A 13,906-nucleotide genomic window follows, 5' to 3' on the forward strand; every position below is an offset into this window, starting at 1 on the left:
CAGAATTTGTAAGATGGGTACAATTCTTTAAAGAAAACATGCGTTAGGCGAAACACATTTTATTTTATTTTAATGGGATTCAAATTAAACAGTCAAGCATTTCAGAAAAGCTTTATCATTAAACAAAACATAACCAGTGCTGAGTCTCAGGGTGCATTCAATCAACTGCCCACGAGAGTGCAGAAAAGGGAGTCATCCTCGCTAGCCGCCGAGCTAACGTGCCGCCAGCTAGCTGGTCACAACGCGGCGGAGGGAGCTCCTCGTCGGCGGCGCACGAAGGACGAAGTGACTGAATCTGCCGGCTCCGTCGAAGACTAAGCCCAGCCGCGCACAGAGCACAACCCATCGCCCAGATGTGAGGGAACCGGCCGGCGCGGCGGACCTTTTGGCGAGGCAGCGAAGTCCGCCGGTGTGAAACGCGTCCTCCTCTTTCTACTCGGCTAACCTCGCTAGCCGCCGAGCTAACGTGCCGCCAGCTAGCTGGTCACAACGCGGCGGAGGGAGCTCCTCGTCGGCGGTGCACAAAGGACAAAGTGACTGATTCTGCCCGCTCCGTCGAAGACTAAGCCCAGCCGCGCACAGGCAAGTGTTATCATGTGTGCCAATGGGCCTCCACCTCTGACGGCTGGGCCTACTCCACCACCGACGGCTGGGTCTCCTCCACCACCAAAGACGGCTGGGCCTCCACCACCACCAACGACGGCTGGGCCTCCACCACCACCAAAGACGGCTGGGCCTCCACCACCACCAACGACGGCTGGGCCTCCACCACCACCACCGACGGCTGAGCCTCCACCACCACCACCGACGGCTGGGCCTCCACCACCACCACCGACGGCTGGGCCTCCACCACCACCACCGACGGCTGGGCCTCCACCACCACCACCGACGGCTGGGCCTCCACCACCACCGACGGCTGGGCCTCCACCACCACCACCACCGACGGCTGGGCCTCCACCACCACCACCACCGACGGCTGGGCCTCCACCACCACCACCACCGACGGCTGATGCGGAAGCTGGCAGCGTAAAGCTATATGCAAACATTGCCAATAAAAGAAACAGGGGGCTGCCAAACCCCGCAATACTAAAGCACCGGAAATGGAGGGCGTTCCAAACCGTTAATAACTCTAAATTAATATGGGACTCAACACGTAAACCAAAAGGCATTCTTTGTGCACATTTAAATATACGAAGCATTTTAACGAAAAGTGATCAGGTCAATCACCTTCTCACTGACTCAAATATTGACTTCCTCTGCCTATCTGAGACATGGCTCCATGAATCTTCGCCCTCAGCAATACTATCTGTACCTGGTTATAAAATGTTTAGAAACGACAGACAGGGTTCTAAGGGAGGAGGTGTTATGATTTATGCCAAGGTCACTTTTAATTGTAATGAAATACATGTTACAGATGAGAATGGATTAGAATTTCTTGGACTAACTGTTTCTTTGTCACAGCAAATGTCTTTTATTCTTGTAGTTATTTATAGGCCTCCCTCATCAAATGCCGCTTTCTATGAAAAGCTGGAAATGTTACTGAAACAACTCAATCTTGCAAAAGAGGTGATAATAATGGGTGACCTAAATGTTAATTGGGAAGTTAACAAAGTTAGGAAAAAATTTAAAAGGGTTATGGATGATATGGATATGACTCAGGTTATTAATGGCCCTACGAGAATTACAAACTCCACCCGAACTCAGATTGATCTAGCCTTTACTAATAGGCCAGAAAGGATCTTGAAGCCATACAATATGCTCACAGGATTGTCTGATCACAATCTTATAATGGTTTCAAGAAAATTAAATAAAAAGCGCTTCAAACCCTTGGCCACCACTGAATCCAATAGGATACCAAAACATGAACAACAAAATTTCCAAGATTCCATCCAAGAAGTAAACTGGGATGTATTACTCGCTGGTAAAAATTTAGATGAGGATTGTTCTAAATTTGCCAACAAAATACAAGAAATTATTATACAATTTACACGGATAATTAAACTAAAAGCTAGAAAGAATGGCCTGCCTTGGTTAAACACATTTATTCTGAAACTGATGAAAGAACGCGATCATTCCTTGAAGTTGTCGGTCAAATCAGGATACAATAGACAGCACTTTATCTCACTGAGAAATAGGGTAGTGAAAGAAATAAGAAAATCTAAAGCTGACTTTTTCATTACTGCTCTGAATAGTGCGAAGGGAAATTCAAAAATAACCTGGAATTATATTAAAAAACTATTGGGTGTTACACAAAATAACAAAACAAAACTAATGCAAATTCAATTAAATGGAAACATCCTGACGGAACCTCTAGTGATGGCTGATGCTTTTAACAACTACTTCATTGAATCTGTGTCAGAAATCTCTTCTAAGTTTGCAGTAAAACAAATGAAGGAATACCCTGCATTGTCTACAACGCAGTTCTTTACTATTACAAATATTACTGAGACCAAAGTTATCGATTTAATTCATTCACTCAAACCATCTAAGGCAAAGGATGTTTTTGGAATGGACACGAGCATGCTCAAAGATCTAGGTTCAACTCTTGCTCCTCCTATTGCCTCAATCATTAATCTTTCAATTTCATCTGGTCACTTTCCAAAGGCCTGGAAATCTGCTATTGTTACCCCTGTCTTTAAATCCGGTGACTCAACTTCTCTGAATAACTACCGACCTATAAGCATTCTTCCGGCCATTTCCAAAGTTGCAGAAAAATGGGTGTCAGAGCAGATTGTCCATTATTTAATCAGCAGCTCCCCCTCTCTCCACGCCATGCAGTTTGGTTTCAGATCCAAGCATTCCACTGAAATGGCTACATGCCTCTTCATTGAGAAAATAAAATCTTCTCTCGACAAGGGTGGAGTTGTAGGGGCGGTGTTCTTGGACCTCAGGAAAGCTTTTGATACAGTAAATCACTCTGTTCTTCTTACCAAGCTCTCAAAATTTAACTTCTCTCGCAAAGCTGTGAGCTGGATTGAATCATATCTGCATGACCGAACACAATCTGTATCAGTTAACAACTGCAGATCAGAGTCTCTTAGGCTAACCTCTGGAGTCCCTCAGGGATCAATATTGGGCCCCCTTTTATTTAGTCTTTATATCAACGATTTGCCCACTGTTTGCTCTGAAGCAGAGTGCGTAATGTATGCAGACGACACAGTTTTCTTTGTTCATGGTCGCTCCAAAGATACTGTTGCTGCTAAACTCACTAATACAATGTCCTGTGTCACAACTTGGTTGCAGGAGTGCTGTCTACAGCTAAACGTTTCTAAAACTGTAGGCATGTATCTCACTAAAACAAATAGAGTATCACCTGACCCCGACATACTTGTTAATGGAGAAAAAATGCAAATTGTCAGCCAATACAAATATCTTGGGTTAATAATTGATTCACAGCTTTCCTTTAAAGCCCATATTGACAAATTGTGTAAAAATATCAAATTAAACCTCGCAAATTTTCGTGCAATTCGGAATGAAATGTCAACTGAAGCTGCAAAAATTTACCTGCATTCGATGATTCTTAGTCACTTTAACTATTGCATAACCAGTTGGTCCCAGGCTGGTCAGAATGCAAAAAAACCATTGGAAGTTTTGTACAAACAAGTAATTAAAGTGATGGATAAAAAACCAAGGCACTATCATCACTGTGCAATTTTAAAAAAATACAGTCTTTTAAACTGGGACCGTCTTCACATATTTGCAGATTTAAATTTGATTTATAAAGTACTGCATGATCTGGCCCCAGCTCCTCTGGCTGAGTTCATCAGCCAAAGAAACAGCTCTGAGCGTGTCACTCGAGGCTCTGTCAGAGGTGACTGTCTCATTCCTCTGCGCAGGAGCACTTTCAGTAAGTCAGCCTGGTCAGTGAGGAGCGCTGGTGAGTGGAACTCAGTACCTAAGGAGGTTAAACTGCTTACAACATACAAGGCCTTCACAAAAAAACTGAAAATGTGGCTAGTTAACACCTATAGCTGCCAACACTAAAAGACAAGTATGTTATGTTGTCTTTTTGTTATGATCAAAAAAATTATGGTTTTATTCTCTCTTAATAGTATAGTTTGATTATGTATCCTGTATTATAATGTCTTGTAGATGTATTTTACTGCTTTTTTACATCATGGCCAGGGGACTACAGATGAAAACTAGCCTTCTGGCTAATTCTGGCTTTTTTAACCATGTGTACTTCATGTGTTTTATGAAATTGCATTGTCCCCTTTCAAAAATAAACTGAACTGAATCCTAAACTGAACTGAATCCATAAAGAAATGAATGATGGTTGTTGTTCAGTCATATTTAAAAAACAATTTCACAAATTCTGCCAGGGTATGTAAACTTATGAGCACAACTGTACATACAGTATATGCAGGCATACGTACCCCTGCCATATTGGAATGAAAGTGTAGGCTACACCTTTTTCATAACCTCTAGGTGGTGGCATATTAGAATGAAAGTTTACACTTTTCTCATCTTTTTCATAACCTCTAGATGGCGACATACATTTATAAAATGTGAAAGCTTTTTCATTTTCTCCTATACCTATGTATAATGCGCACTATTGACTTTTGACAATCTTTGGGGGGGGGGGGGGGGGGGGGGGAAATGCACATTATACACAAGAAATTACAGTAGTTCCAGTAGAAACCTATAGTATTGTAACAGCCATCCATCCATTTTCTGAGCCGCTTCTCCTCACTAGGGTCGCGGGCGTGCTGTAGCCTATCCCAGCTATCATCGGGCAGGAGGCGGGGTACACCCTGAACTGGTTGCCAGCCAATCGCAGGGCACATCCAAACAAACAAGCATTCGCACTCACATTCACACCTACGGGCAATTTAGAGTGTTCAATTAACGTGCATGTTTTTGGGATGTGAGAGGAAACCGGAGTGCCCGGAGAAAACCCACGCAGGTACGGGGAGAACATGCAAACTCCACACAGGCGGGGCCGGGGATTGAACGCACAGCCTCAGAACTGTGAGGCTGACGCTCTAACCAGTCGTCCACCGTGCCGCTGTATTGTAACATATACTTAAATATTTAAGAGGAAATGAGACTTTACCTAATCGTTAAAATAGTTATCAACCAATAAATCGAGTTTTAGTATAAGTACTACAGACCACAATCTGAAATAGTGGTCGAAGAGTCAGCTACCTGTCGAGTCAACGATGTGTCCGTTGGGCTGAGGTCCGCTGGCAGCCTCTACGCGGATGCACACGTCCTGGCGCTCGGACAAAGTCCCCTGAGAGGAGAGGTAGCTCGGCACGTCGGGAGGAACGATCGTCTCATCTACAGAAAAACAAGTCACAAGCATTAGAGCAGGGCCACGTTGTAATTATAGTTGCCCTCGGGGCTGGCTACAATGGGTGAAACGACGGTTCATACCTTAGTTTTGACATTTGGTGTATACAAGTAAAACAAAAACTGCCTATATTTTGTTTAAATAGGAGCAGATTTAAATGACTGATTTAAAATGAAACAGTTTAAATCTTTTCTTTTTAGGAAATTGCAACATCAGTAGTTTGTCTTCTTTTTAAGAAATGAAGGCTGCAGAAGTACAATAGTAGTGATAAATAACCACGAATAATGCCATGGGTTTGGCTCCATCTGAAGAGGCTGTTTAAATGCTGCTAAAAATTGCATTTGTGCTGTTTTACTTTTTTAAACATATGGCTAGCCATGACATTAACAAGCCAGAAGACATGTATAATTACACTTTTTGTCCTTCACCTATGTTCCATGTGGGAACCCAAAAAAAATAAAAATAAATATAAATAAATATCGCCCCATCATATCAAATAAATGCCACTGAATTTGGTTATTATTATTTGTATGGCTATGACTGGATGTGAAAGATTGTAGCAAGCTTTCACAGATTTGATCATAGAGGCACAGTTTGTGTTTTCAAGTGACTGAGTTGTTGAAGAAGACTCACCTGTGTTTGTGACACTGCAATCCTCGCTCTTTTTCCTCGTCTGGTAGATGATGCACACCCACACCAGGGAGGTGACCACGATACTCGTCACCACGGCGATGACAATGATCCCGATGGTGACCGTGCTCAGTCCGGCCGACACGGGGCAGGGGCTGCGGCGCTGAGTGACCAGCAGTTGGCTGTGAGCGCGCTCCGTGCCCAGCGTGTTGGACATAAGGCAGGTGTAGCGGCCGGCGTCCTCCAGCGACGCGGCGCCGATGACCAACAGCTGGTTGCCGGGGGTGAAGTGATGGCGCCCGGAGGGGCGCAGGGGCTGGTCGTTGTGTAGCCATGTGATGCGGGGCGGAGGGCTGCCCAGCGCCTTGCACTGCAGGGCTACTGTGTCGCCCACGACCACATTGCGATCCTCAAGGTCCTGGGCCAAGTGGGGGGTTTCTGCAAGGGAAGAGGTTTGGGAATGCCCACAGGTTTTAACCATCTAGCAATCACATTTAGACATCTGAAATCTGTGTATCATTTGATCTTTCCCATTTTTCCCGCTTGAAAATAAACAAAGTGACTGCTTTTTGTGTTTTTTAAATTTATTTATTTAACAACAAATTTCTAAAAATTCTGTTTTAGGTTCAAATGAAAAAAACAAAGTTAAAAACAGGTCAAATGACTGAGTTTGATTTGAATATTTAATTGGTCACGTTTGTGTTACCTGAACATTTGGTAATAAGCACCAGTAAAGATAAAGTACGTTAGCTTGTTAGCTGCCATCAAATTATCAATACTATATCACAGACAAATATTTTCCTATGTTCAACCAGGTAGTGCAATTGAGAACAGTTTCCCATTTACAATGGTGACCTGGGGGCAATTTAGGCGTCAGTGTCTTGCCCAAAGACACTTCGACAGCAGACAGTTGGAAACTGGATTTGAATAGCCAACCTTTCGCTCAGTGGACGACCCGCTCTACCAACTGATCCACAGCCGCCCAAAAATGTTTGGAAAGTTATTGTAATCGGCTTCATCTAACGTGGAAGATATGCCTATGCTGCAGTCAGAACCAGTTTGTGAATGTTTTCCTTCCGCTCTGTCTAGTTGCACCATACTGTACTCACATTCTGGGGCCATACCCCTTCACCGAGACAAAAACACACAGTTCCTTGTGTGTCATTGCACATTGGTTGAAAGAGAAATGAAAATAATAGTGTTGTTAAAGTGATTTGCCCCAAGTTTAGTAGTCCATGTGGTGTTCCGTGTGGACATGAATGAGTTGAGAACAATGCTATCAGAGAAATTAAAGCAATTGCCATGTCTTTCTCCAGAGTCACACGTTTTTGTCCCCCTTTCAACATTACATATTTGTCCATGTTATAAATATAGCTCGTGGATCATGGTGGCAGTGCTGACGGATTGTAGCAGCTAACAAGCTAACGTATCTTAACTGATGTTTGTTACCAAATTGGAAGAACAAATGATACACAGATAACCTGAGATACATAATCTGACATCTCTTAACATTATTAAACATCTAAAGGACACATTTTCATTTAACATTAAGAGGACAAAAAGCCTCCAGAGATCAATAATTCTAGTGTTTCCCCAGCAACTTCATGTACTAGTGAATGGAGCACATTGAACCGTGTGTGTGCGTGTCCTCGCACACTGAGAACTCCCCCTCACAGTGGGACACACACAGATTAAGAGATCTCACTTAACCCACTCCAGTCCTCTATCTCTCTTCATCAATCCTCTCACTCTCTCCACGTCACCTCCTTTTCTCCACCATCACTACCTTTTCCCCCCACACCTTTGCAGTCTCGTCTCGGGCTCCCATTTTAACTCGCCGACAATTTTCTAGACGGGGGCCCCTTGAAGGCCACCCGAACCCCCACCGTGCCCACCCCCACCGCTTCTGCTCAAACCCAAGCATCACAGATTCACTCTATCAGCAGGGCTGCCTGCGTCTATATTTTGCTTTGTTCAGTGGATTAGTCCTCAGTGGCCTCAGCCTGAAGTACATTCCAAACGGCAAAGCACCACCCAGACGTCTTTTAAGGGCAAACTGATGAAAACAATTTCCCGTTTATTCTTTTCATTCCCAACAAGATAAGACTAAGAACAATGATGATCTTTGTGAGCTCAGTTTGGTTTGTAGCAACAAGGAAAAGCAGCCAATAAACTGAGAGCACTCGGGTCTGCAGTGAAGCAGGCATGACTAGTTGCTCCCACACAGAGTGGAGGTGTAGTAGTGGGGGTTGTTTGGGAATGTCTAACAAACATCCCTCTGTGAGTCGCTCTTGCTCCCCCAACACCCCCCTTTGACCCTAAACGGTGGCCTTTGGCCTCTGACCCGCAGCAAGGCCACAGCTGCTGAGGAAAAGAAAAATATAAAGCTGGCCATTCTATGGCTTCCCACATGAGAGCTGAGCTATTTACAAGAGCTTGCTTTTGGAGATGTGGGAAAACTATCAACACCAGTTTACACTCAAGTGCTAACTGGGCCAATATGAGCAGAAGCAAATGGAGAGATATTTACCTAGTACAGTGAGCGTGGCATTAGCAGACACAGTTCCCGCTGTGTTTTTGGCCGTACAGCTGTACATGCCCATGTCTTCCGGCTTAACGTCCATGATAAAGAAGACGTCGTCGTCAGGCATGACATGCATTCGGCGCTCACGGGCGGCGGGGAAATCCGTGCCCCCATCCTTCTGCCAGGCAATCTGTGGTGCTGGGTGGCCCTCAGCGGCGCACTCCAGCCTGGCGGTGTGGCCTGTTCTTATGGTGCTGTCCCTGGGAGTCTTCAGAAAAGATGGCAGAACTGCAGACAAAGCAGACCAAACAGCTTCAATCAAAATTGACAGAGACAGAATCACACTCATAGAAGCTTTCAAATACATAACCACCAAGACGACAGACTGAAGAATAATTCTGTCATAACAGCAAAGGCGCTAAACTATGAGAAATGGCTTATGTCGTGGACTCACATCAATTTGTTACGAATAGCGAGAGAGAGAAAACTTGTGTTCAAGTGAAAATGGAAAAACTCAGCATGGTGACTGAACTCAATTGCGCCTCTGTCCAACGGAACAATTGAAAAGCAGATAAGTGGAACGTCAGCAAACGCTTCATTTGGTAGAAGTAATGTCATCACACACATATCAACAGATAAGTAATGGGCATGTTTTTGGTCCACAGCCATGTTGTGTTTTTGCTAAATCAACAAAAATCCTGAAGAAAGAAAGAAATACAACCGACTGTCTTTTATTTTCTAGTTCATAACAGCAATTACATCTACCAGTATATTAACAAACATACTAATAAAAACCTTACCATTGACAATGAGGCGGGCCTTGCTGGAATAAGTGGAGCCAAAGTGGTTGGTGATGATGCACTGGTAACGCCCCTCATGTGCGAAGGTGACATGTCGCAGGTGCAGGATCGTCGTGTACTCCATCACGCCACCGGTGCCTCCGCCCGCCCTGTCGGTTGTGGAACCTTGGTAGTCAGCGCGCACGTGGGCATAGTTCTCCGTTTCGGCGTGTCGAAGCAGCTCCTGGTCCTTGCGCCATGCGAAGGTCATAGGGGAGGAGCTGCTGCTCGCGGCCGTACAGGTGAGACGCACATTGCTGCCAAGGACTGTGACGCTGGTTTCTGGCTGAACAGTGATCTGGGGTTTGGGAAGGTCATCTAAAAAAATGAGGGAAAGAGGAGGAAGGGTAGAGAGAAAATGGGGGTAAAGACAGGAGACAGTTCCAAGCAGGGTCTTGCATGTCGTTAGTTTACATATAAACTAGGGCTACAACTAATGATAACACTGGTCAACAGCAAATTCATTGTTGAAGATTTTTTAGCTCATTAGGACAATTGTGATGTGCTAAATCCAAACATCAAATTGGTTTTGCTCAACCAGGTCAACTTTTTGAACCATGTCCACATGTTTTTCTTTACATGTACAAGTAATTTAGCTTTTTAGAGGTTCAAATAAACAGAGGTTCATGCCCTGAATTTTGAACAATGGTGACGTTACCATTCAATTTACAGGCACTTACTTTTACTATTCAATTTACACTAAGCAAAGTTTGTAACATTTGATTAATAAAGTGTTAAAAACTTGGCATAAACACCAGACCTGAACTAGAGAAACGGATGCCATTTTCGGATTGTTTTGTTACCCAGTGTTATTTTAATAATGGAGTAATCTGTCAATTATTTTTTTAATTAATGAATGAATTGGATAAAAAAAAAAATGTGTTTTGATTTCCATCCCTTTATTAAACACTGCCATTGACAGCTATTGAATTCAAATATCTCCATGAGCATGAACATAAGATTAAAAGTTGGGAAAAAATGTTACTATAGGGCAGACAATATTTCCAGGTGGTTTTTTTTCATTTTTTTGCTCAGATTTAGTATACATTTAGCGTCTTCGTCTTATTATTTATATCCAAGAACATATTTTCAAGGGTTGAGAACCACAGCTGTATGGCAAACTGGAGCATCATTTCAAAACGACACACAAAGTTACACACCCACGATCATGTTTGCTATAGCAGAGTAGACAAAAAAACGGCAATACTACTCACCACACACAAAACTGCTAGATGGAGCCTGAAATATACTGGTACCCTTAACACTCTCAGGGTGGGCACATGTGGCATTAACACCACTCTGTAAACCGTGGGTCACCAACCACTCAGGCAGCCAGTGGAGCTGGCAGTCGCACAAGAAGCTGTCACTCTGGATGAGACTGTGGAGGAGAAGCAATATTTGGGTGATTGTGTGTGGAAGTCAAATAAAGCAGGAGTGTCTTGAAATGTGGTTCAAGGCTTTTGCATGTCTGTGCACTAAATTATGTGAAAAGTGCTCACAGGCTGTTGAGGTTCTTCATCTTGCTTAAGGCATCGGGCTGGATGGAGCGGACAGCATTCTCACCCAAGTTTCTGTGGGGATACAGCAGCAAAAGTCAACAATAACCCTCTGATGCATTCTTCATTGTCATCATATCCATAGTAAGAGATCCAACAGAATCCAGGTGCGTATGTCTGAAGATGGCTGTGAAAAAAGCTTATGGGAATTCTCAGTCCTTATAGAGCGCACCATATGTTCTACAACTTTGTTCCTGCTCAGCAGCAGGAAACCAAAGGTCATAGTTGAAGTTGTGGTAGGCTAACAAGAAAGAAGCAGCTGGGCACTTGCAATAGTTTCTCCCTTTACATTACAGGTGGCAAACCCAAGGCCTGGGGGTCAGATCCGGGCCACCACATCATTGCTAAAGCAAACCATGTGCATCAACTTCCTGTTTCTTGCTAAAATCTGTACCAAAACTGCAAAATGTCCCCACTTATGCTGGGCTTAGAACTAGCAATTTTCAGTCACAAACTAAAAACTGAAAGTCAAAAGGAAATTTTAGGAGCTTTACTGGAGTCACAGTGCCCTTCCTTCATCTGGATCCTTTAGTATAATGTAGTAATCTCAGGTGTTTTAGAAGAATCAGGATCAGAATGTCTTTATTTGGCAAGTATTTTCATAGTATTGGCCTTATTACAATATCACACGTGTCTGCGGTGATGTGACACAACCAACAACCAATAGATGAGCTCTAACAAAACCGGAAACAGGAAACTTTGCAAACAAAGGGGCTGGGCTTAATTCTCAGTCTGAGACTAGGGTGCGACTAAAATCTCTACAACTTGTCTTTAGATGTGACCAGGTGTGAGATGATAGTTTTCCAAGAGTCTTCTAAATCTTTTCAAAGTATTCTAATGCAATGGTAGCATTACAGTCATGCTCAAAAACATTGGCACACTAGTTTTTGTGTTTTTAGCCATGACTGTATTTTCATTTATACAGTATATATGTGTCTAAAACCTTTATTTATTTATTTTTGTTATTCTGGCATTTACCAAATAGAAATAATTTTGGTAATCTTCATTGACTTAAAACAGGAAAAGATTAGTCTGATTTTATGTCAGTCAGGAAAAAGTGTCAAAAAAATGTTGAGCATGACTGTATAACAATGGATATATTGCAAGCATTTTTTTGTTACCAAACCCCTTTTAAATCGAACAATAGTTGTGTAAACTATTTTCAATGGCTTCTGAATTCAAAACTAGTTGTCCATCATGTGTTGTGTATGTAATTATATGATGAGGCAATTGCACATTTACATTGGTCCCCCGCTATTTCCAGGGGATAGGAACCGTAGCGGATTGCGAATGGCTAAAATCCGGATAATTAACACCCACTATAATTGCAATTAAAAAAAAATGTAAACCCCAAAAATCGAATAAGTGCAGATAAACCACCAATATGTCTTGCCATGGTTGGTTCCCCCTAAAAAACTAAAAGAGAAAAAGATTTGAAAAATTGGGGAAAAAAATGAAAAAAATATGATAGAAAAAAATGAAAAAGAATTTTAACAAATTTTGAAGAAAATCTGCAAATAGGTGAAACTGTGGGTGCCTAATCGCGAGTATGTGGGGGTCCGCGAGATTTGGTTTCACTGTCATAATAGCCCTCTAGGGGGAAAACATAACTACAATGTGGCTGGCAACAAAAAGTTTCACACACCTGTTTTACATGAATTCAGCATCTCTTTGCTAGCTACTCTGGCAAATTCACGCCCTTTCCCAAGCTATGTGATCGCTCTCCATTGTGAAGAAGACATAGCATTGTGGAATACTCACAGGTGTTCCAGGGTCTCTAGGCCAGCGAAGGCTTTCTTCGCCACAGACTTTATCTTGTTTCCAAACAGAGTTCTGCCATTTCCGAACACGAAGGATGTTGATAGATGAAGAGTGAGGGGTTGGGGGAAGAATGTGGAGGAGACAGAGATTGGAGTACAATTAGCTAGGCTCAATCTGATAAGGGGGGCAGAATAAAATTGTGGAAATTTAAACTGTCTAAAGATTAGCCAAAAAGAAAGGTAAAAGAGTGAGTGTCTGAAAGTGTGTTTCAGCATGTAGTTAAACGAGTGAAGTTCTTTCCAGCTCTTCAAAGACTACTTTTGTCTTCATTGGAATGATAGTAGCAATGTCCCGACACAGAGTTGTACCTGAACGAGTTCAATGAACAAAGGTTCATGAACTAGTTCATATTTTGTGCGAATAGCAACTGAACTTAGTTCATTTCTGGCTGATGAACGTAATTGAGAATGGGCTCATACTGACGTCAAAGAACAGTTTTCATTCAAGAGTCCCAGGTTGTTAGGCTCCTCTTGGAAAAACCTGTCTGAACACATACAGTGGGTACGGAAAGTATTCAGACCCCCTTACATTTTTCACTCTTTGTTATATTGCAGCCATTTGCTAAAATCATTTAAGCTCATTTCCCCCCTCATTAATGTACACACAGCAACCCATATTAACAGAAAAAAAACAGAATAGTTGAATTTTTTGCAGATTTATTAAAAAAAGAAAAACTGAAATATCACGCAGCCATACGTATTCAGACCCTTTGCTCAGTATTTAGTAGAAGCACTCTTTTGAGCTAATACAGCCATGAATCTTTTTGGGAATGATTTTTCATACCTGGATTTGGGGATCCTGGATTTGGGGATCCTCTGCCATTCCTCCTTGCAGATGCTCTCCAGTTCTGCCAGAATGGATGGTGAACGTTGGAGGACCACCATTTTCAGGTCTCTCCAGAGCTGCTCAATTGGGTTTAAGTCAGGGCTCTGGCTGGGCCATTCAAGAACAGTCACGGAGTTGTTCTGAAGCCACTCCTTCTTACTTACTTACTTTAGCTGTGTACTTAGGGTCATTGTCTTGTTGGAAGGTGAACCTTTGGCCCAGTCTGAGGTCCTGAGCACTCTGGAGAAGGTTTTCGTCCAGGATATCCCTGTACTTGGCCGCATTTATCTTTCCTTCGATTCCAACCAGTCGTCCTGTCCCTGCAGCCAAAAAACACCCCCACAGCATCATGCTGCCACCACCATGCTTGACTGTTGGGACTGTATTGGACAGGTGATGAGCAGTGCCTGGTTTT

General features: G+C 43.0%; 1 protein-coding gene across 2 annotated transcripts in view; it reads right to left on the reverse strand.

Moving 5' to 3' along the window:
• Positions 1-13,906, reverse strand: part of lrig1 (leucine-rich repeats and immunoglobulin-like domains 1) — a 54,961-nt gene that overhangs the window by 3,032 nt on the left and 38,023 nt on the right. For both annotated transcript variants that reach the window (XM_061783555.1, XM_061783556.1), the window contains 7 exons: positions 12,607-12,678; positions 10,789-10,860; positions 10,504-10,667; positions 9,251-9,607; positions 8,457-8,738; positions 5,930-6,364; positions 5,149-5,283 (listed from right to left, as the gene is read on the reverse strand). In XM_061783555.1, coding sequence (XP_061639539.1) covers positions 5,149-5,283; positions 5,930-6,364; positions 8,457-8,738; positions 9,251-9,607; positions 10,504-10,667; positions 10,789-10,860; positions 12,607-12,678 — 1,517 coding nt within the window. The remainder of the gene's footprint in view (positions 1-5,148; positions 5,284-5,929; positions 6,365-8,456; positions 8,739-9,250; positions 9,608-10,503; positions 10,668-10,788; positions 10,861-12,606; positions 12,679-13,906) is intronic.

The sequence above is a fragment of the Phyllopteryx taeniolatus genome, chromosome 9 (assembly GCF_024500385.1).
Source record: "Phyllopteryx taeniolatus isolate TA_2022b chromosome 9, UOR_Ptae_1.2, whole genome shotgun sequence".
Taxonomy (NCBI): domain Eukaryota; kingdom Metazoa; phylum Chordata; class Actinopteri; order Syngnathiformes; family Syngnathidae; genus Phyllopteryx; species Phyllopteryx taeniolatus.